This window comes from Emys orbicularis, chromosome 1 (genome assembly GCF_028017835.1).
Source record: "Emys orbicularis isolate rEmyOrb1 chromosome 1, rEmyOrb1.hap1, whole genome shotgun sequence".
Taxonomy (NCBI): domain Eukaryota; kingdom Metazoa; phylum Chordata; order Testudines; family Emydidae; genus Emys; species Emys orbicularis.
In genome coordinates this window covers 361,807,157-361,826,489 of record NC_088683.1, presented here as the reverse complement: position 1 = coordinate 361,826,489, position 19,333 = coordinate 361,807,157, and the positions used below count along the sequence as shown (strand labels likewise).

Here is a 19,333-nt window from a genome sequence, read left to right as displayed (position 1 = left end):
CCCACCCCGCCATGAATTCTCTGGGATGATCGCTTTATCCCTCCCCCCACCGCGTGGCAGGAACTAAACTAACACCCCCCACCCCGCCATGAATTCTCTGGGATGATCGTTTTATCCCTCCCCCCACCGCGTGGCAGGAACCAAACTAACACCCCCCACCCCGCCATGAATTCTCTGGGGTGATCGCTTTATCCCTCCCCCCACCGCGTGGCTGGTATCAGGGAAGATCCCTGCTAGCCAAACGCGAAAAGCTCTGGGCCAATCCCCCCCACCCCCACCCCCCGCGCTCGCTTAACTGCAGGGAAGGATTTCTTTTCAGCCACAGGCAAACAGCCCAGTAGGAACGGCCACCTCTGTCCCCTTAATTAAATTCCCGTATTTCAACCAGGTTACCATGAGCGATATCACTCTCCTGAGGATTACACAGCAAGATAAAGAACGGATGTTGCTTGAATGCCAGCAAACACCGGGACCATACGCTGCCAGGCTTTGTCATGCAATGATACCAGATTACTTGCTGCAAGCATGGCGCGGTCAAGTGTCCTACCATGGAGGACGGAATAAGGCTGCACTGCCCAGAAACCTTGTGGCAAGGCTTTTGGAGTACCTCCAGGAGAGCTTCATGGAGATGTCCCTGGAGGATTTCCGCTCCATCCCCAGACACGTTAACAGACTTTTCCAGTAGCTGTACTGGCCGCGAATGCATCCCAAGTGCTCAGGGCAAAATAATCATTAAAAAACCTTGCTTTTAAAACAAGTTTTATATTTTAAAAGGTAAACTCACCTGAGGTCCCTTCCATGGGGTCGTGGTCTTGGATACTGGCTTGGGAGGGTTCGGAGGGTACTTCAGTCAGGCTGAGAAAAAGATCCTGGCTGTTGGGGAGAACGGAGTGCTGGGTGCTCTCCGCAAGCTCGTCCTCCTCCTCCTCTTCCCCCTCCGCAGAATCCTCAGGTGTAGCTGATGAGATTATCCCCGCCTCGGAATCCACGGTCACAGGTGGGGTAGTCGTGGCGGCCCCCCCTAGAATTGCATGCAGCTCGGCGTAGAAGCGGCATGTCCGCGGCTCTGACCCGGAGCGACCGTTTGCCTCCTTTGTTTTTTGATAGGCTTGTCTGAGCTCCTTGACTTTCACGTGGCACTGATCTGAGTCCCTATTGTGGCCTCTCTCCATCATGCCCTTGGAGATTTTTTCAAAAGTTTTGGCATTTCGTCTCTTTGAACGAAGTTCTGCTAGCACTGAATCCTCTCCCCATATAGCGATCAGATCCAGTACCTCCCGTACGGTCCATGCTGGTGCTCTTTTTCGATTATCGGCCTGCATGGTTACCTGTGCTGATGAGCTCTCTGTGGTCACCTGTGCTCTCCACGCTGGGCAAACAGGAAATGAAATTCAAATGTTCGCGGGGCTTTTCCTGTCTACCTGGCCAGTGCATCCGAGGTCAGATTGCTGTCCAGAGCGGTCACAATGGTGCACTGTGGGATAGCTCCCGGAGGCCAATACCATCGAATTGCGGCCACACTACCCCTAATTCGAACTGACAAAATCGATTTTGGCGCTACTCCGCTCGTCGGGGTGGAGTACAGAAATCGATTTTAAGAGCCCTTTATTTCGAAATAAATGGCTCCGTTGTGTGGACGGGTGCAGGGTTAATTCGAATTAACGCTGCTAAATCCAAATTAAAGTCGTAGTGTAGACCAGGCCAAAGTTTGCACTGTACAGCAATTTGCTGTGAAAGTAGTTCCTTTGCGCCATCTCCTGGAAAAAGATGTGAAGTTTGAATGGGATGGAGAGTGCAAGAACAACTTTAACGTGATAAATCATGCAATTTCCAGCAGTCTGGCTCTTAGAAGCAAACGATTGTCACAACAGGTGCTTGTGAGTTCTTGGTACTGTCTTGACTCAGCTAAAAAACGGATGAGAAGTCACGACTGCATTCACCTCCAGAGCCCTGACGGATCCAGAAAAATCGTATTCCGTCATTGAGCAAGAAGCTCTGGCATGTTTCTGGGCAGTAAGACATTTCAGAACCTACCTGTGGGGTCGGAAATTTATCTGAATATCTGATCACAAACCTCTTTCAGCTTTACTCACCATGCAAGGTTCTGGCTGAACAACTCTAAGAATTGCCAAATGGACTTTGATTTCCAGACAGTGTGTCTTCCAGGAGCCAAGAACTCCACTGCAGATTGTTTCTCTCGCCTGCCCTTATCATGAGGGTGCAATAGAAAAAGCAGATGAAGAGATTGCCATTGCACTAATCTCTTCTACAACTCCAGGAGTGATCAGTCTCAGAGTGGGCAACAGCCATGAGAGAAGACAAGGTACTTTAGGACCTAAAGAGTTACGTAGTCAATGGATGGACTTACAAGACGATAACACCAGAACACTTGCAACCATATAGACACGTATCACGTGAGCTGTCCCTTGTAAATGAATGGAAGTTGAGACTTGACCCATCTTCTTGTGCCTACACTTCTGAGAGAATGGTTGCTTCATTTGGCACATGAAGAGCACCTGGGGAGGAGTCAAACCGACAATGGTGACAAGACTTCTGGTGACCAGCGATGGACAAGCAGGTTGAGGAAATAATCCAGGATTGCCTGGCTTGTGCTGCTAGTGAGGAGTCACGGAAAATCTTCAACATCCCTCTCACACCAGTTGACTATTCCAACTGTCCATGGGAGAAACTGGCTCTCGACGTAATGGGACCATATGAAGATCAGCCTGGTACACAAAGGTTTCTCCTAGTCCTGGTAAACTATCATTCAGTGTGGCTGGAAGTTCCATTCATCGGAAAGGTGACCTCTGAAGTAGCGATTAAGTTCATGTCATCAGTTTTCCCCCGAGAAGCGTTTCCCAAGGAGTTGGTAACTGACAATGGAATGCAGTTGACTTCTTCTGAAATGCAACACTACCTCTGTAGCAATGGTATTGAGCACAAAATGGTTTCTTTAGACCAGTGGTCCCCAAACTTTTCAGCGTCACCCCCCCACACACACCTGTCCCCACACACACACCCTGAGCTGAGAGTGGGGCCGTGGCTCCGGGAGGGGGGGAGGAGGGGCAAACGCAGACAGGGGTAAGGGGACCGAGGCTCAGGCTGCAGATGTGGGGCGGGTCAGGGGTTGGGGCCAGGAATGGAGCTTCAGCCAGGGATGAAGACTGGGGGCTGGGAGCGGGGCTGGGGCCAGGTGCGGAGCCGCGACTGGGCTGCGGTCGGGAGAGAGGGTGGGGCTGGGGCTGGGCACGGGGCTGGGCACCCGTGCTGCATCTGGGGGCAGGATCAGAGCAAAGCTCGGAGCGGGGCTGGGTGGCACTCCCTCCTCGCCCCCCAACAGGGCTGGCCTGGGCCCCACCACACACCCCTAGCGTTTGTCCATGCCCCACTAGGAGAATCACCCTTTGAACTGTTAAGAGGATGCAAGACCAATGCACGACTTCCTACCTGTCCAGGGCTTGTGTGTTCTCTTTTGTCCACCACATCCTCCCATGCAGCTCATCGCGAAGGTGTTAAGAGTGCACAGGAGACGTACGGGCAGTACGGAGCGCGGAAGAACGGTGCTAAACCTCACGAGTTTCAAATTGGAGATTTTGTTCGTGTGAAGCTGCCATTCAGAGGCAGAAGAAGGGCGTTCGAGACGTCTGCGTCCTTTGCAGATAACAGAACCCCGAGCAGATTCGGATGGATTAATGGATGGAAAGAAATGGAACATTTCAAGGTTGTCATCCGCCAGCAGCTGGAGAAGAGAATGCTGATTTCCACCCTGGAGCAGAGAACACCGATGATACCGATAGTGATGATGGACAATCTATAGCATTTGGGAATTGCTCCATTACCCGGTCTCGGTCCTGCCTCTCCGTGTACTAGAAGAAGTGTGAGACAAAGTAGACGGCCTGAAAGATTGGAAAACTTTGTTGCTGGACTCAAGTGACAGTTTGGAAGTAACAGTTTGAAGTCTGACAATGGTTGTTCTGAAGGGGAAGGGTGTGTCGTATCTAGCTCGGAGCAGATTGCTACCCCGGTTTGTAAGTCGGTTTCTAGGTGGTTCCTGGAGCTTTGAGTCCAGGAGCAACAATTCCCAGGATGCACCAGTGGAGAGCAAAGGGAGGGCAGAGAAAGAGGAGAAAGAAGAACATGAGCTCTGTGAAAGAGAGGGGAATAAACTTTATCTTTTGTGGTTCTCTAGCTTCCTGAGTCTTCCTCAAAGGGGTTCAGGGACAAAAGACCATATCTCACTCTGTGTGTGTGTGTGTGTGTGTGTGTGTGTGTGTGTGTGTGTGTGTGTGTGTGTGTGTGTGTGTGTGTGTGTGTAAAACACCATATCTCGCTGTGTGTGTGTGTGTGTGTACAAGACCGTATCTTGCTCTGTGTGTGTGTGTTTGTGTGTGTGTAAAAGACCACATCTCGCTCTGTGTGTGTGTGTGTGTAAGACCTTATCTCGCTCTGTGTGTGTGTGTGTGTGTGTGTGTAAGACCATATCTCGTTTTGTGTGTAAGACCACATCTCGCTCTGTGTGTGTGTGTGTGTGTGTGTGTGTGTGTGTGTGTGTGTGTGTGTGTGTGTGTGTGTGTGTGTGTGTGTGTGTGTGTAAAGGACCATATCTCGATGTGTGTGTGTGTTACAATTAGGGTCTGGTTTTGGTTGGGGATTCTAGGTGCTTCTTTAATACAAAAAATAATAACCATGGGTTTATTACAACAGCGATTTAAGGAAGGAGACGACGGTCTTGTCTTATGATTTAAAAGGGACAATAGTAAAAAACTTTAAGGAAACTTTCTTCATTTCCTTGGGCTATTTTCTCATACTGGGTTTAATTCTCAGCCCTAGTGGTGCAGATTTACCTGGCAAGGTGAATTCACTTCTCAGTATCTAATCTAGTCTAAGCCACCGTAGTTCTAAAGTGGCTCTCACCTCAGTATCCATACACACCGCATCTGTCAGCTCCCGGCTCCCCAAAAGCTGGTTAACTTTCTGTGCCAGCCGCCTCTCCTCGGGATGGTGGAGTCCATCTCTTCCCTGCGCCAGAATGTCCCCCAGGCTCTAGCCCCCTCCTCTTTCCATCACCCCCGGACTGAGACCCTGAAGTTCCCCCAGGAGCTGGTCGTAGGCTGGTGGCCTGGAACGAGGGCGTGGCCGTATGCAGGCCACCTGGGCGTGCGAGTGGGAACTGGGCCATGTGCAGGGAGGGGGAGGTTTACATGGGGTTTGAGGCTTGAAGCTGTTCTTGCTCCCCGTCCTTGTGGCTAGGAAAGAGACCAGCCTGACCCAGGCTCTGTCTGTAACCAGCCGTGCCCAGTGGGTGGTGCACGGAATAAGCCCCTAACGGATGGGAAGGGGGCCGGGTTCCAGGAGGAAAGGGAACAGCCCCCCGCCCGCTGACCCCTTTCACTCCCCACCTTCTTGTACCCTACAGATCCTGGTGGCGTACCAGCGTGTCCAAACCCTCCAGAAGCTGCAGCCCTGGCCCCAGGTCAGCCTGTCCACCAGCTCGTCCCAGAATTCCCTGGCCAAGACCGAGAGGGTAACGCACAGCGGCTACAGCGACCTGGACCGCAAGATCCTGCAGCTGTGCGGTAAGGGGGGGACGGCTCTTCCCAGCCCGAGAGGGGCCTGAGCACTGAGGGGGGACGGCAGGCAGCGCAGAGTGGGGGACCCCCTTCTTTAGAGCCGCCGGCGCCCATGTGTGGGGTCGTGGCCATTGGCACACGGCCCATGCTGCATCCAGGGACCGTGGAGCGATAGACAGGCATGGAGGAGTCGCTATGGTGGACGGGACCTGGGGCCAGCCAGGCCCAGCTGCCCCGGAGCAGCAACCCAGCCCCTGTGTGGTACTGAGCGTCCTGGAGCTGTGGGGGGTGGGGGGGTGGATGGATGCAGTCTTGGCCGTCAAGGATCCGCCCGCCCTGCAGAGACATTTGCCCCATAGCACTTTCCCACCTGGGGCTGTCCGGTGATTGGAGCCCGGGCTGCTGGATTCCAAGGCCCCATCCAGCTGCATTTGGACTTCGACGTGAAAGGGGGCAGGTACTGGGCCCTGATTCCTGGCTCTGGCCCTGCGGCTGGGAGACAGTGGGCTAGTCCTTGCCTCGCTCGGTGCCTCAGTTTCCCCATATGTAAATGGGGCTCCTGACACTGAGCTGCCTCCCGGGGCAGAGGAGAGAATGAACAAATCAGTGCCCGGCTCTCTGAGATCATCAGCCAATGGCCTGACTCCGCCTGGCAGCTCCCACCACGCCACAGGGAGCAGGAGCGCCAAGAACTGACCATCCTCTGGCTGGTGGGAGACGAATGGCAGAGGGGACAGGGCGGGGGAGGGGAGTCACCAGCAAGACCGTTACGGTGCAGGAGTTTCCAGAAGCACTGAGCTCCCAGTGTCCAGTGCGGTGGGCTGGTTCCGGCTGGGTTAGCTAGTGGTGCTACCTGGCTTCCCCGGGCGGCTTAACTCCCTCCCGCCAGCCCATCACACCGGCTAACGCTCTCGCTCGTTGCTCTTGTAGGGGAGCTGTACGACCTCGACGCGGCCTCGCTCCAGCTCAAGGTCATTAACTATGTAAGTACCTGGGTGCTTTGCTGTGACCGCCACTGACCTCCCGGGGAGGGACCGTTCTCGCAGGGAAACCCAGGGCAGCCTTGCTAGTGACCTCAGCTGTGCAGCGGAGCGTGTTACTGAGCGTTGCCGGAGTGTTCCTAGCGCCGTGCAGATGTTAGCTGCTCCCCGCAGAGCGTCTTGCACACAGCCGCCCTCTGCAGGGGCTGGACAGAGCGGGGAGGTTCGCAGAACGGCAGAATAAACAGGAAGAGACGGGGCGTCTGCTTTATTTATCAGCGTTTCTAGTGCGCCCGTTGCCCTAGCAAAGGGGTTGGGTTGAGTGCCCCGCCCAGACCCAGCAGCTTTGTTTAATTTAACACCCCTCGGTCCCTGTTCTCACCCTTTTGGTTGCAAAGCAACCTCCTGACCAATGTCCAAAGTGTCGTCACTAGGCTTCAGAGTGAACAACAACTTGCTGCGCTAACTCGGAGGGGGCAGCTCACACCTCCCCCTTCTCCTGGAAGGATTTAGGTCACATTTGGGCAGGTTCAGAAGCTTTTCTTTGCTGCTGATGCCTCTTGTCCATACAGTTGAAGGTGTTGCTAGAACACTGCCGGTAGCCTGCAACTGTCCTACCTCAGGGCAAGGACTGTGTCTCCCACTATGTGTCTGTCCAGCGCCTGGCGCAATGGAACTCAGATCTGAGTTGGAGCCCTCAGTGCTACTGTAGTACCCCTAATAATAATGGCTGTCCGCACAGGCGAGCTCCACCCACAGGATCTCCTGCCCAGGGTCCTCCATGAGCTGAGGACCCCAGTGCTGTGACTGGATCCCCCCCCCCATTCCAGCCCAGGCTGGCCACTTGGAGAGCCCCAGCCCTTGGTGCACGCTCAGCACCGAGATGGGGGCCGGTTCTCATCACAGACAAAGCTCCCCGGTCAGAAAGGGAGGAGTGAGAAGGGGGCACTGGGAGGCTCCGGCCATAGGAAAGGGGATACAGGACCGCTCACCTCTGTCCCCCCAGCCTGGCGTCAGCTGCTGTTAGCAGCATCTGACAGCTCTTCTGCGGCGAATGGGACAGGGTGGGTGACGTCGACAGGCAGCCCCTTCGCTGGCTGCCTCAGCAGAGACCCCAAAGACAGGCAGTGCAGGGAGGCTAAGCTCTCCTCGGTGCCCTGGATTGGGGACGCATCGGCGGTGCCCGTGTTGTGCCCTGCTTCTGTGGGTGATCCCCAGGGCTCTCAGTCGGGCACCTCTCACCAGCACTAGATTAAGAAGGGTAGAGAAGGAGGTTCAAGTCCTGCCTAAGCCTTCCATAGGGTGGCACCTGCTTACCCTGGGCTTGGATTGGCCCTGGGGAGAGTTTGGGTTGGCCTGGGCATCAGGGGAGGAGCTTGTGTTGGTGGGAAGGTGGGCACTGGGGTGCAGGCGGTGCCACCCTAGAGAGGAGCAACAAGAATACAAGCATTGAAAAAAATGACGCTGTCCCAGCGGCCAACAGGTCAACCCCCATTCTAGTGAGCACAGTCCCTGGGTCTGGACAAAGCCCAGATACTCAGATCTGGGCTCCAACCCTCTCCTCTTGTGAGTGGGTCAGACCCTGAGCTCTGCACACAGCCCTGGCTCTGGCAAACCGTCCCTCGGCGTCCAGGGGTCTTGGCTGATGGTTCAGGAGGGGAAGTGCCCCGGTGGGTGCTGGGACTTGTCCCCAGTGTCAGGTTGGTTCTGTTGGTTTAGCTCGTGCCTCTGCGCTCCCCAAATCAAGCTAACCTGAGACGAGCCAGGGCGAATCTGACCGAGTATATGGGGATAAAAAAAAACCTGTCGTTAAGTGGAGAATTGGGTCTCCCGGCTGTGCCCTCTGGAGTCTGCTTTGCCAAGCGCATCTTGCAGCTGGCTTGTCTTGGCACAGGGGTCTGGGGAGGAGCTAGTGTCGGTGGGAAGGGGGCCTTTGGGGTGCAGGTGAGCACGGTGGTGCTGGACGTGCTCCCCCAGCCACCCTAGAGAGGTGCCGCTGGACTCTGACCGTTGGAAGTGATGGTTTCCCTCTATCTGGGGGAGCCCAGTGGCGCTTCAGTCCAAGCTCTAAATCTCTAGTCTTGTGCAAAAAAAGGTTTAAACCCTGCTTTCCTAGGCCCCTTTATCTCCTACTACCCGTCACTCTCTGCCTGGAGCCCGCCCAGCAGCCAGGTGTAGCACTTTTTGGGAGCCAGGATTCCTGGGTTCTCGTCCTCCCTCTGCCACTGACTCCCTGTGTGACAGTGGGCAAGTCACTTAGAGTGCTGTGCCTCGGTTTCCCCACCTGTAGCCAGGGGAGGATGATGCTTCACCTTTGTAAGTACAAGTGCCAGGTGGTGATGAGAGTGATGGGCCCCCAGCAAACAGCCTGGCTGAGCTAAGCTACCCAACATTTGCGCTGCAGATCTCAGCGGAACAGGCTGGCGGGTGTGTCCCAGGGCCTCCTGCCTGCGCTGGAGAGCGCTGCCCCTTCCTGCTCTAAATAGGGTCTCTCTGCGTCTCTAACCACTGCCTCCCTCTCTCTCTCTTCCCCAGCTGAAGCAGGAGACCCAGTCCCCCTGCTGCTGCCTCCTGCTGGTCTCAGAAGATAACCACCAGCTCTTCTGCCAGGTGGGTGGTACCGCAGCCCCAGGCGGGCCGGGCCTGTCCTGGGAGGAGTCCAGAACACACCCTAGGGAACAGCCGTGAAACAAGTAAACCCAGTTGCCCTGCTTGGAGCACAGATGGGGCCTTCTGCACAGTGGGAGGGAGGCAGGGTTCCCGGGGCTTGGGGTGTCATCGGCTACTCCAGGAAGAGCACCCCCCCATGAAATAAATCTGTGCGCCCATCTGCCTGTCGCTGTCCATGCTGCTCTGCTGAGAGGAGCTTTCCTTTCCCCGGGCTTTCTCCTGCAGCCCCATCCTCCCCTGTCCCGTCGGGGCCGGTTCCAGCCGGGTGCTCCTGGGACATCACTGGGTGTCCACAGTGCTCAGCACCTCGCAGGATCAGGTCCGGAGGGTCTCCGGGGCAGGGGCCTGACTCCCCCTCGTACCCGTGTGGTATGGGGGCCATGCCGGTGACTCCAGCAGAGACGCTGCGGAGCTCCACTGTTTGAGTGGCAGGGGAGTTGGGCCTGGATCCCTCTGCTGGCGAGTCTGCACTGTTCGTAGGGCACCAGGAACGCGCCTGGCGCTGTGAGCAGAGCCAGCCAAAAACCGGCTCTTCCCACCCGCCACACATTTTAGAATTAAAGCAAAAAAATTCATCCTACATTGGGACACAAAGGTCAAAAGTGTGTAAATTTCACAGGAAGGAAAGAGAGAAAAGAAATCTGTTTGGGGAGAAACAGCAATGTGTGGCTGGCTCCTCGGGCAGCCTGGGGGGCTGGAGAGCTGGCTGCCCGGTTTGTCAGCTGCCCAGGGAGGTGGGCAACCCATCCTGCTGGGGAGCGGCAGAGCCTGGAGGCCCTGGCTCGATGGCGGCCTGCCAGGTGAGCCTTGGAGAAGCTGGGGAGTCCAAAAGGGCGACCGGTGGCAGAAGATTAAGGAGGTTCCCACCTGGAACTTGCCTGGAGCCTATTGACAGTTGTGTTGAAATCGACACATTCCCGCAGGGGGGCAGGGATCTTATCAGGACAGTTTTAGAGTCAGAGAGTTCAAGGACAGCAGGGACCAGATCATCCAGTGTGTCCTGTCTGTCACAGGCCACCAGCCCCACCCAGCACCCGCGCGCTATACCGAAATGAGCCCAAAGCGAATGAGACCCACAGGAGACTAGACCGTGACGTGCCACAGGCAGTGAATAGGAGAGTGACCCTATCACGGGGTCCACTCACCCCTCGGGCGCCTCCTCCTGGCCACTCTGGGAATTAGCGCTTTCCAGGTGCTGCGCCCTCCTCTGGCCATGTCTCCCCCCGTCCTGCCTCGCCCTGCGGCCCCTCTCGATCTAGGAGTTGCTGCTTCCTGTTGGTGACTCCCCTCCCCCCCCCCCCGGCCAGGTCACTATTGTCCTCCTCTTCCGGGGTATCCAAGTCCTTCAGGGCAAACTGTCCCCGGCAGTCCGCTCTCCGCTGTCTGGTCTGCACCACTTCCCCAGGGGCTGGTAGGGGAGCCCGGGCCCGCCCTCTGCTCCGGGTTCCAGCTCAGGGCCCTCTCCTCAGCAGCCAAGCTCTGCCCTCCCCCGACACTTTGCTGCCTTCCCTTTCTCCTGAGCCTTCCCTACCTCTCTGGTTCTCCCCCTGCACTGGGTTTGCCGGCCCAAACTCTCTCCTCCCAGGGAGTGACTGTAGGCTACCTAGCCCTGCAGCCCCAGGCACACCTCCCTTCTCCTTCCTCGCCAGCCCTTCTGCTCTCAGCTCCTGGGCTTTATCCGGGCCCCTCTGTTCCTGGCCAGCTAAGCCTCATTTAATCAACCCCTGGCTCCTCCGCCAGGTGGACCCCAGGGAGTTAATTGGCCCACCTGGCCACCTTAACCCCCTCAAACTTTGTGGGGGGTGCACACCCCCTCCCAGACCCGCACCCACACGCTGCGGAGGAAGGTGAAAAAACCCCAAGTTCCTGCCAGTTTGACCAGGGGGCCAATTCCTTCCCGACCCCACACATGGCGATCAGTTAAACCCTGAGCATGCAAGCCAGAACCAGCCAGCCCCGCACCTGAGAGAGAGAGAGAGTGCTTGGTGCCGCCTCAGCACCCTGGCCCTCCCCGTCCTATGTCCCACCTCCGGCCGTGGCCATCCCTCATGCTTCAGAGGAAGGAGATTAAAAAACCCTCCCAGAATACACCAGGGGGCAAAAAATCCCTTCCTGACCCCTGAAACCCTGAAGCATGAGCTTTAGGAACATACATAAAAACCAGCCCAGCAAAGATGCTGAGCTGGGCAAAATGCTCCCGTCATGTCACCCCCTACACTGGGTCGGATTCGAGTAGATTCTCCCCTCCCACCCCACCCATCCTACAGGAGCGTTCCCTGTATGGGAATACTGGCTAGGGACTTTTCTCCTTTCGCTCCAGGGGCAGAGACCTGAGCATCTGGAGCAGGAAAACCTGGATTCTGTTCCCGCTGCTGCTACAAAGATCCAAGCTCACCCACCCTGAGCAGCTGTCACAGAGACAATCAGTTCTCGGCTAATTCGACCCTACTGCATAAAGGGTTTAAATTCTCTCTCAGCTCCTGTTCCGTGGCCAGGGTTTTCCAGAGCACCGATTCCTCAGCTCCTTGGCCCTCACCTCTGTGTTTCTTGTTTCCTCCAGGTCGTGGGAGATAAAGTGCTGGAAGAGGAGATCAGCTTCCCTGTAAGTCGTTAGATGTTCTCTGGGGCTCAGCAGCAAAGCTCGGCTCTGTATTCCAGACCTGCTGGGGTTTAAATCAGCCTCGCTCCAGAGATGAAGCTAGCCATGGGATGTACATACCGTGACAGTCCTCATGCTTCCAGGCATAGACAGCTCCCCAGCTGGGGTCAGGAAGGAATTCCTGGAGTAGGGTGGCACATTTACAGTGGGGGGGGGGGCAATGAGGAGAGAGGGGACCCAGACCACCAAGGGTGGCTGCAGATCCAAAGTTCGGGAGTGCTCAGATCTGGGTGTTTGCCTCAGCCCCATCCTGAGCTGTGAGTCCATGAGCACTTTTAGCCCTGGCCACGCTCGGTCTGACCCAAGAGGAGCCATCGACTTCTCCAGCTGTGGCAGCTCCTATGGCCTCTCATTACAGACCTGAGACACGACCACTGACAGCCCGTGTTCTTGCTTGTTGATTGACGGCCTCCAGTGACGCCAGCCGACAAGTGAGAACATCCGCTCTGGAACGACATTGAACTCTCCCGGGAGAGCAGCTGCAGCCTGGAGGAGTCTGGGCTCCAGCTCCCTTCCCAGGCCACGTGTCAGGAAGCCGGTAAACACAGGCTTCGTTTCGTTAGCGCCGAGGCTGCTTCTGTCCTCACCCCTTCGCTCCAGGACGCCCCTTCCTCTTTCCCCAAGGCTTTGTCCAGGTAGATCCACTTTAAAGCCAACCGGAAAACATCTGGAGAGCAGCCAGCAACTCTGGCAGTGCACGCTGCAGCCCAGCTGCTGGGGAACGCTTCCATCGACAGATGTTACAATCCAGATGTTCAGCGCCTATGTCAAGGGAGCTGCCCCGATTTACACCGGCTGAGATTCCGGCCCTTAGCTCTGTTAACTGTTCCTCACAAGGCGATCCTTCCGGCCTTGCCGCCACCCTAAACATGTAGCCAGAGGGCAGAACGAGCCTGTCATGGTAATATCCCCTCCTCCTTCTCCAAGAGGAATGGGGTGGTCCACCTTAGGATAGCTAGAAAGGAGACCATCCACAAAGAACCCATCCCACCTCATCCGTGGAGCCCAGTGCATGCTGGGCCAGGCCTTTGGGGGTGCATGGATGGGCAGACTTGGGCGAACATTTTCAAAAGCACCAAAGAAACGTAGGCTCCGCGTTGCCGTTTTCAAAAGTGACGGGCATTTAGGAGCATAAAGCCCGTTGGCTTTAAATGAGCACGAAGCTAGTGAAGCACGTCGACCAGCGGCTTTCAACTGGCGGGGAGCACATCCAACTTTCTAGACCAGGGGTGACCGACCTGTGGCTCCGGAGCCACATGCGGCTCTTCAGAAGTTAATATGCGGCTCCTTGTACAGGCACCGACGCCGGGGCTGGAGCTACAGGCGCCACCTTTCCAATGTGCCGGGGGGTGCTCACTGCTCAACCCCTGGCTCCGCCACAGGCTCTGCCCCCACTCCACCCCTTCCCTGAGCCTGCCGTGCCCTCGCTCCTCCCCCCTCCCCCCAGAGCCTCCTGCACGCCACAAAATAGCTGATCGGGACGTGCGGGGAGGGAGGGGGAGGCGCTGATCTGCGGAGCTGCTGGTGGGTGCGAGGCGCTGGGAGCGGGGGAGGTGGGGCTGATGGGGGGCTGCTGATGTATTACTGTGGCTCTTTGGCAATGTACAGTGGTACATTCTGGCTCCTTCTCAGGCTCAGGTTGGCCACCCCTGTTCTAGACAGGTGCGTTGAGCCTTCCCTCTCACTCATGGGGTCGCAATGCCACTCACGCCAATTCGGCCGCCCCAGAGGGGCAGCTGGGCCAAAGTGGAGTGAGCGGCATTGCAACCTGGTGCTCGGTGTCACAACACTGCTCCGGTATGGCCCAGCCCCCCCTCCATCTGATGAAGCAGCAACCAGGTCAAATTTGAGTGAGCGCACGCAGGGTCCCGCTGCCACTCAAATTGGGGCCAGCCACCCCTCTGATTTGCATTGAGCAGCGTTGCAACCTGGGGTCACCTCCCCCACTAGCGCTCTTCCATGCTGAAACGGAGAAATCCTGCCCAGCCCGGAAAACGTTGTGCTCTGAAAAGGTTTCCCAGCCTAGGCGCAGATTCGCAGCAGGATCGAAGGGCTGACTTATCTCGATTGGAATCAATGTACAAACAGCCCCAGGTCCAGCTCCATTACATTGGAAAGATCCATTTTGTAGGAGGGGGGAAAGGGCGTCGTTCCAAAAAGGTTGAGAAGCCCTGCCTGAGCCCGCTGGACCTGATCTCCGCTCAGCCGATACTTTCCTGCAGAGCAAGCTCGCCCATCGCCTGGGCCAGGATCAATAGACCGCTAGCCTGCCAGGGACTCCAGCGAGAGCCCAGTCGATGCCAGCACGCAGATCCATTAGCTAGATCATAACGCCATCAGCCGAGCGCCGGTGTCTGTGGAAGGTTAAGTGTCATTTGTGACACTCATAGATCTCAGCACCCGCTCTCTTGATTTCTGTCTCGTCTTCTTTCCTGCCACTTCCCTGCTCGGGGTCGGCCACTTTTCTAGCCTCCTTCCGAAATGCACGATCGTGCCGCCTGGCCTCTCTGAGATCCGGTCTTTGGTCTCCTCCTTGGTTGGCTTCTCTCCAGTCCGCGCCAGAGCCGTCCCAATGCTCTACCTCTCCCGCCCCCGTTAGAGATGCTCGTATCTTACCCCCAATCGTCTCCGACTAAGAGCTTCAGAAGCACTTTGAGGCTTTGATTGGTGTTTCCGTGTAGCACGTTCTGGGGAGCAGTCCGGAGCACGGAGAGGCTGTGGCACCGCTGGTGCGTGCCACTCTGCCGGCTGGGGGCTCCCCACCCCGGTTACAGGGCAGGCAGTGACACGGCCTCTCACTGACCCGGATTGCTGCCCAGAACGTGACGCCGGGATGCGTCTATTACCGAAGGTGAGACCAATCCCAGCAGGCTGCTCCCAGCGCAGCCACCTTCGAGTGGAGCAGGATTGGCCGTCAGCAGCTCCCCCCTCCCCCCCCTCTCCTTAATCCAAAGCAAAGGGGGCCAGATTCATCCCCGGTGAAACTTTGCTGGCTGCCATGGAGCTAAAGCCAGGGATGCGACTGGCCCGGTGCGCGGGGAGGCCGCTCAGCGGTGGATGAAAACGGCTGTTGCAGCCGTATTGCAAGGGTAGGAATTGATGGGCATGGCAGACTGGTGCTGCAGGGCACTGCCTGGACTGGGGGACTGGACAGCCCCTAGGCCGCAAGTCACTGGTTTGGCCGTGTCCCACGTGCTGATCCCATCGAGCAGCTGCCTATGTGGCAGGAGTTTGGTGGGTCTCAGCCCGCTGCCCCATGGGCCAGGGTCCACGCTGCCATATTTCTGTAGTGGTCTGTGTGTGCTGTGGAGCTCAGTGGAGGGGCCAAGCTCTGGAAGGGCTTGGAGACTGAGCTGGCCTCTCCTCATAAGTAGTGGCCCCCCAAGCCCTGCTTCTCCTTTTGCACCGTGTCCGGGGAGCTGGGTGTGCCGCTGCACCCGGGCTCCTGAGTGATGCGACTTCACCCACGAGCCAACCTTCCTCTTCCTCGGCCTCCCGAGCGCACCGGCTCCTGACTCTCTTCTCTTTGCCTGCAGCTGACGTTTGGGCGTCTGGGGAAGGTGGTGGAGGAGAAGAAATCCATCACCCTACAGGACATCAGTGTGGTAAGTAGCTGGGCTTCCCCCAGGCTCGGGGCCCCGGGGGGAGAGGCCCGCCACGTGGCCACGATGGGAGCATGGGCATGCAGGCCTTGGGCGGACAAGGGGGAGGATGTCCTCACCACTCTTGGATGTCCCTCGGATGCTACTGAGGTGGGCACGGTATTAATGCAAAAGGCCAACGCTGTGATGTCTGAGCACCACGGGTGGAGAGGAGAGGGCCGAGCGTGTAGGAACTCCTGTCTCAGCTGCAGGCCAGTCTCCATAGCCTGCCTTGTCCTCGCTCAATAGCTGATCGTGCACGGGTGCTCCGACACCAGGGGGATGGGCACAGTATCTGGAGCTGGATAGGCAGGCAGGGGTAGCGGCAGAACTTTCCCGTGCTGGCCTTAGCCACACAATAGTCATTTTGCAGAGCGCCGCTCGCTGCCTGGCCGTGGTTGCTGGGCTGTTCACAAACGTGCTGCTGCCAGGAGAGGCCAGTCCAAGGCCCTGGACTAGCTCCGTCACCGTCGGATTAGCTGACAGCTGGCTGGATGGAGGGGCACACGCCTGTTTCTCTCTTCTGTCTACGGGCTCGGCAGAACCACAGCTGCGGCGAGATCGTCACCGAGCCTCCCGTGTTGTTCTAGTGACACCATCAGAGCAGTTCTCCCAACACCCCCCACAGGGCGGGTGTGTCAGGCGATCACCCGGAAAGTGTGACAGTCCCGGGGCCAGCTCTGCAGAGCACACTGTGCAGCTGCATCAGCGGGGCTCAGTCTGGCGGTACATTTCCAGTGGGACACACACATTTCTGAGTATCCCTGCCCTGCTCTAAGGGATTAAATGAATCAGCTGACGGGTGTGTGCACCACTGCCCTCTATTGGGTGGAATCGGAACTGCTCAGGTTTGTGTCATAGACCCCATTCAGCTAAGAGCTAAAGGAGAGTCTCTCTTAGCTCAAGTGTCAGGGGCAGGGGGTTGGGGATCTAAGCTGTGTCCCTGATGAGAAGTTCTGAGCAGCTGTGGTGTGCCTCAAAGCAACAACAGAGCAGTGCTAGGGGAACGTGGACTTGTTACAGAATTAACACCAGTATCCCACAGGGCGGGGACACGATTTGCCCGAGGTGACACAGAGACTCAGTGGCAGACCTGGGCACAGAAACCAGGGAGTCCTGACTCTCAGTTCGGTGCCCACGGCTACCACTCTGAAACCTGGAGCAGGTGTGTTTCTAGTGGGGTCCCACAGGGATCGGTGCTTGGCTCTATGTTATTAAATATTTTTATCAATGACCTAGAGGAAAATATAAAATAATCATTGATAGAATTTGCAGATGACACAGAGGTTGGGGGGCGGGGTAAATATTGAACAGGACAGGTCACTGATGCAGAGTGATCTGGGTCGCCTGGTAAGCAGGGCGCAAGCAAACCATGTACGTTTCAATATGACCACATATAAAGTAATACCCCTAGGAACAAAGCATGCAGGCCGCGCGTACAGGGTGCGGGACTCTATCCTGGAAATCAGGGACTCAAAACAACCCATTGGGGGTCGTGGTGAATAATCAGCTGAACAGGCGCTCCCAGTGCGACACTGAGGCCAGAGCGGTTATTTGACCTCTGTGTTTGGCACCGCTGCGGGACTGCTGTGTCCAGTTCTGGTGTCCGTCGTTCGAGACGGAAGTTGATGAATTGCAGAGGCTTCGGATCAGACCCCCAGGAATAATGAAAAGATTGGAAAACCAGCCGGATTGCGAAAGACTCAAGGTGCACAACCTACGTAGCTTATCAAAGAGAAGGTTAAGGGGTGACTTGATCACAGTTTAGAAGTAACTACACGGGGAACTGAAATAGGACAATAGGCTCTTCGGTCTAGCAGAGGAAGGTCTGACACGATCCACTGGCTGGAAGCCGAAGCCAGACAATTCAGCCTGGAAATAAGGCACCTTTTTAACAGTGAGGGCAATTAACCGGTGGAACAGTTCATGCCAGACGTGGCCTCGCTGGCCATTTTTTACTCCAGACGGGATGTTTTTCTGAAAGCTCTGCTCCAGTTCAGTCACAGCTCTTGGGCTTCGAAGCAGGAATTAATTCAGGGAAGTTGGCCTGTGTCGTGCAGAAGGTCAGACTAGATGATCGCTAGATGGCTTTATAATCTCGGAATGCCGGGGTGGCTGTCCTAGAGATGACCTGAAGGCTGAGCCGACAGCTCCACCAGAGGGAGGGGACGGGTCAGCGCTGGGGTGTGATCTGTCAGTCATGCGGGGCAGCGCTGAGATCCATCACTCGTGCAGACATAGGCCCAGCCAGGATCTGTAGACCCAGAGGGCTGGGGGCCAGGCCTGGCAGCAGCTGGGTCTAGGTGGATCCTCGTAGGTCATTTTCCCCACCTCTCGGCCGTGATGCTGTAACGCAGCGGGCAGTGATGACCGGCCGAGCCCCATCACAGCCGGATCCAGCAGCCAGCCGCACGCAGCACTAACACAGCCGTTAGCCTGCCTGCCCACTGCCTGGCAGAGAGCCCCAGCGCTTCCCATGACAGGCTGTGATGGCACCCTAAAGTCTGTGTTGTTGTGGGAAAGAGCAGCTTCCCAATCTGGTCATCATCCGTCCCATCTCCGCAGCTCACAGAAACCCAGTAGGAGCTGCTTCCAAACCCCACCTTGCAGGGGTGGGGGGATCTCCCTGCTGAAGAACCCTGGTTTGGTGTCCTGGCTCTGGGGACAAGTGAACCGAGTTTGATAGGTCTCAGCCTATTCATCCCATTCTCGGGCTGAATGGTGCAGTGTGACCAGAAGGCTCATCTCAGGGAGCCCAGGGCTGGAACAGTGGGAGGCTGCAGGCTGGGATTGAGGTGCATCAGCAGAACTGGGGGGGATCCCAGGGCTGGAACGGCGGGGGGCTGCAGCCTAGGATTGAGGTGCATCGATGAAGCATGGGAGGGGAACCCAGGGCTGGAACGGCGGGGGGCTGCAGGCTTGGATTGAGGTGCATCGGCAGAGCTGGGGGAGGTAGCCCAGGGCTGGAACGGTGGGGGGGCTGCAGCCTGGGATTGAGGTGCATCGATGAAGCATGGGGGGATCCCAGGGCTGGAATGGTGGGGGGCTGCAGCCTGGGATTGAGGTGCATCGGCAGAGCAGGGGGGGGGGAATCCCAGGGCGAACGGCGGGACATGGGGGGCTGCAGCCTGGGATTGAGGTGCATCGGCAGAGCTGGGGGAGGTAGCCCAGGGCTGGAACGGTGGGGGGGGCTGCAGCCTGGGATTGAGGTGCATCGATGAAGCATGGGGGGATCCCAGGGCTGGAATGGTGGGGGGCTGCAGCCTGGGATTGAGGTGCATCGGCAGAGCAGGGGGGGGGAATCCCAGGGCGAACGGCGGGACATGGGGGGCTGCAGCCTGGGATTGAGGTGCATCGGCAGAGCTGGGGGAGGTAGCCCAGGGCTGGAACGGTGGGGGGCTGCAGCCTGGGATTGAGGTGCATCGATGAAGCATGGGGGGATCCCAGGGCTGGAATGGTGGGGGGCTGCAGCCTGGGATTGAGGTGCATCGGCAGAGCAGGGGGGGGAATCCCAGGGCGAAGGGCGGGACGTGGGGGGCTGCAGCCTGGGATTCAGGTGCATCGGCAGAGCAGGGGGGGGAATCCCAGGGTGAACGGTGGGACGTGGGGGGCTGCAGCCTGGGATTGAGGTGCATCGGCAGAGCGGGGCGGGATCCCAGGGCTGGAACGGTGGGGGGCTGCAGGCTTGGATTGAGGTGCATCGGCAGAGCTGGGGGAGGTAGCCCAGGGCTGGAATGGTGGGGGGCTGCAGCCTGGGATTGAGGTGCATCGATGAAGCATGGGGGGATCCCAGGGCTGGAATGGTGGGGGGCT

The 19,333-nt window shown here is 57.3% G+C and overlaps 1 protein-coding gene across 1 annotated transcript in view; it reads left to right on the top strand.

Moving 5' to 3' along the window:
* The window catches only part of PDE2A (phosphodiesterase 2A), a 380,786-nt gene that overhangs the window by 323,579 nt on the left and 37,874 nt on the right, over positions 1 to 19,333 (top strand). Inside the window, exons 8-12 of the mRNA XM_065409992.1 lie at positions 5,417 to 5,576; positions 6,501 to 6,553; positions 9,086 to 9,160; positions 11,781 to 11,822; positions 15,416 to 15,484. Of these exons, the coding sequence (XP_065266064.1) occupies positions 5,417 to 5,576; positions 6,501 to 6,553; positions 9,086 to 9,160; positions 11,781 to 11,822; positions 15,416 to 15,484 (399 nt within the window). The remainder of the gene's footprint in view (positions 1 to 5,416; positions 5,577 to 6,500; positions 6,554 to 9,085; positions 9,161 to 11,780; positions 11,823 to 15,415; positions 15,485 to 19,333) is intronic.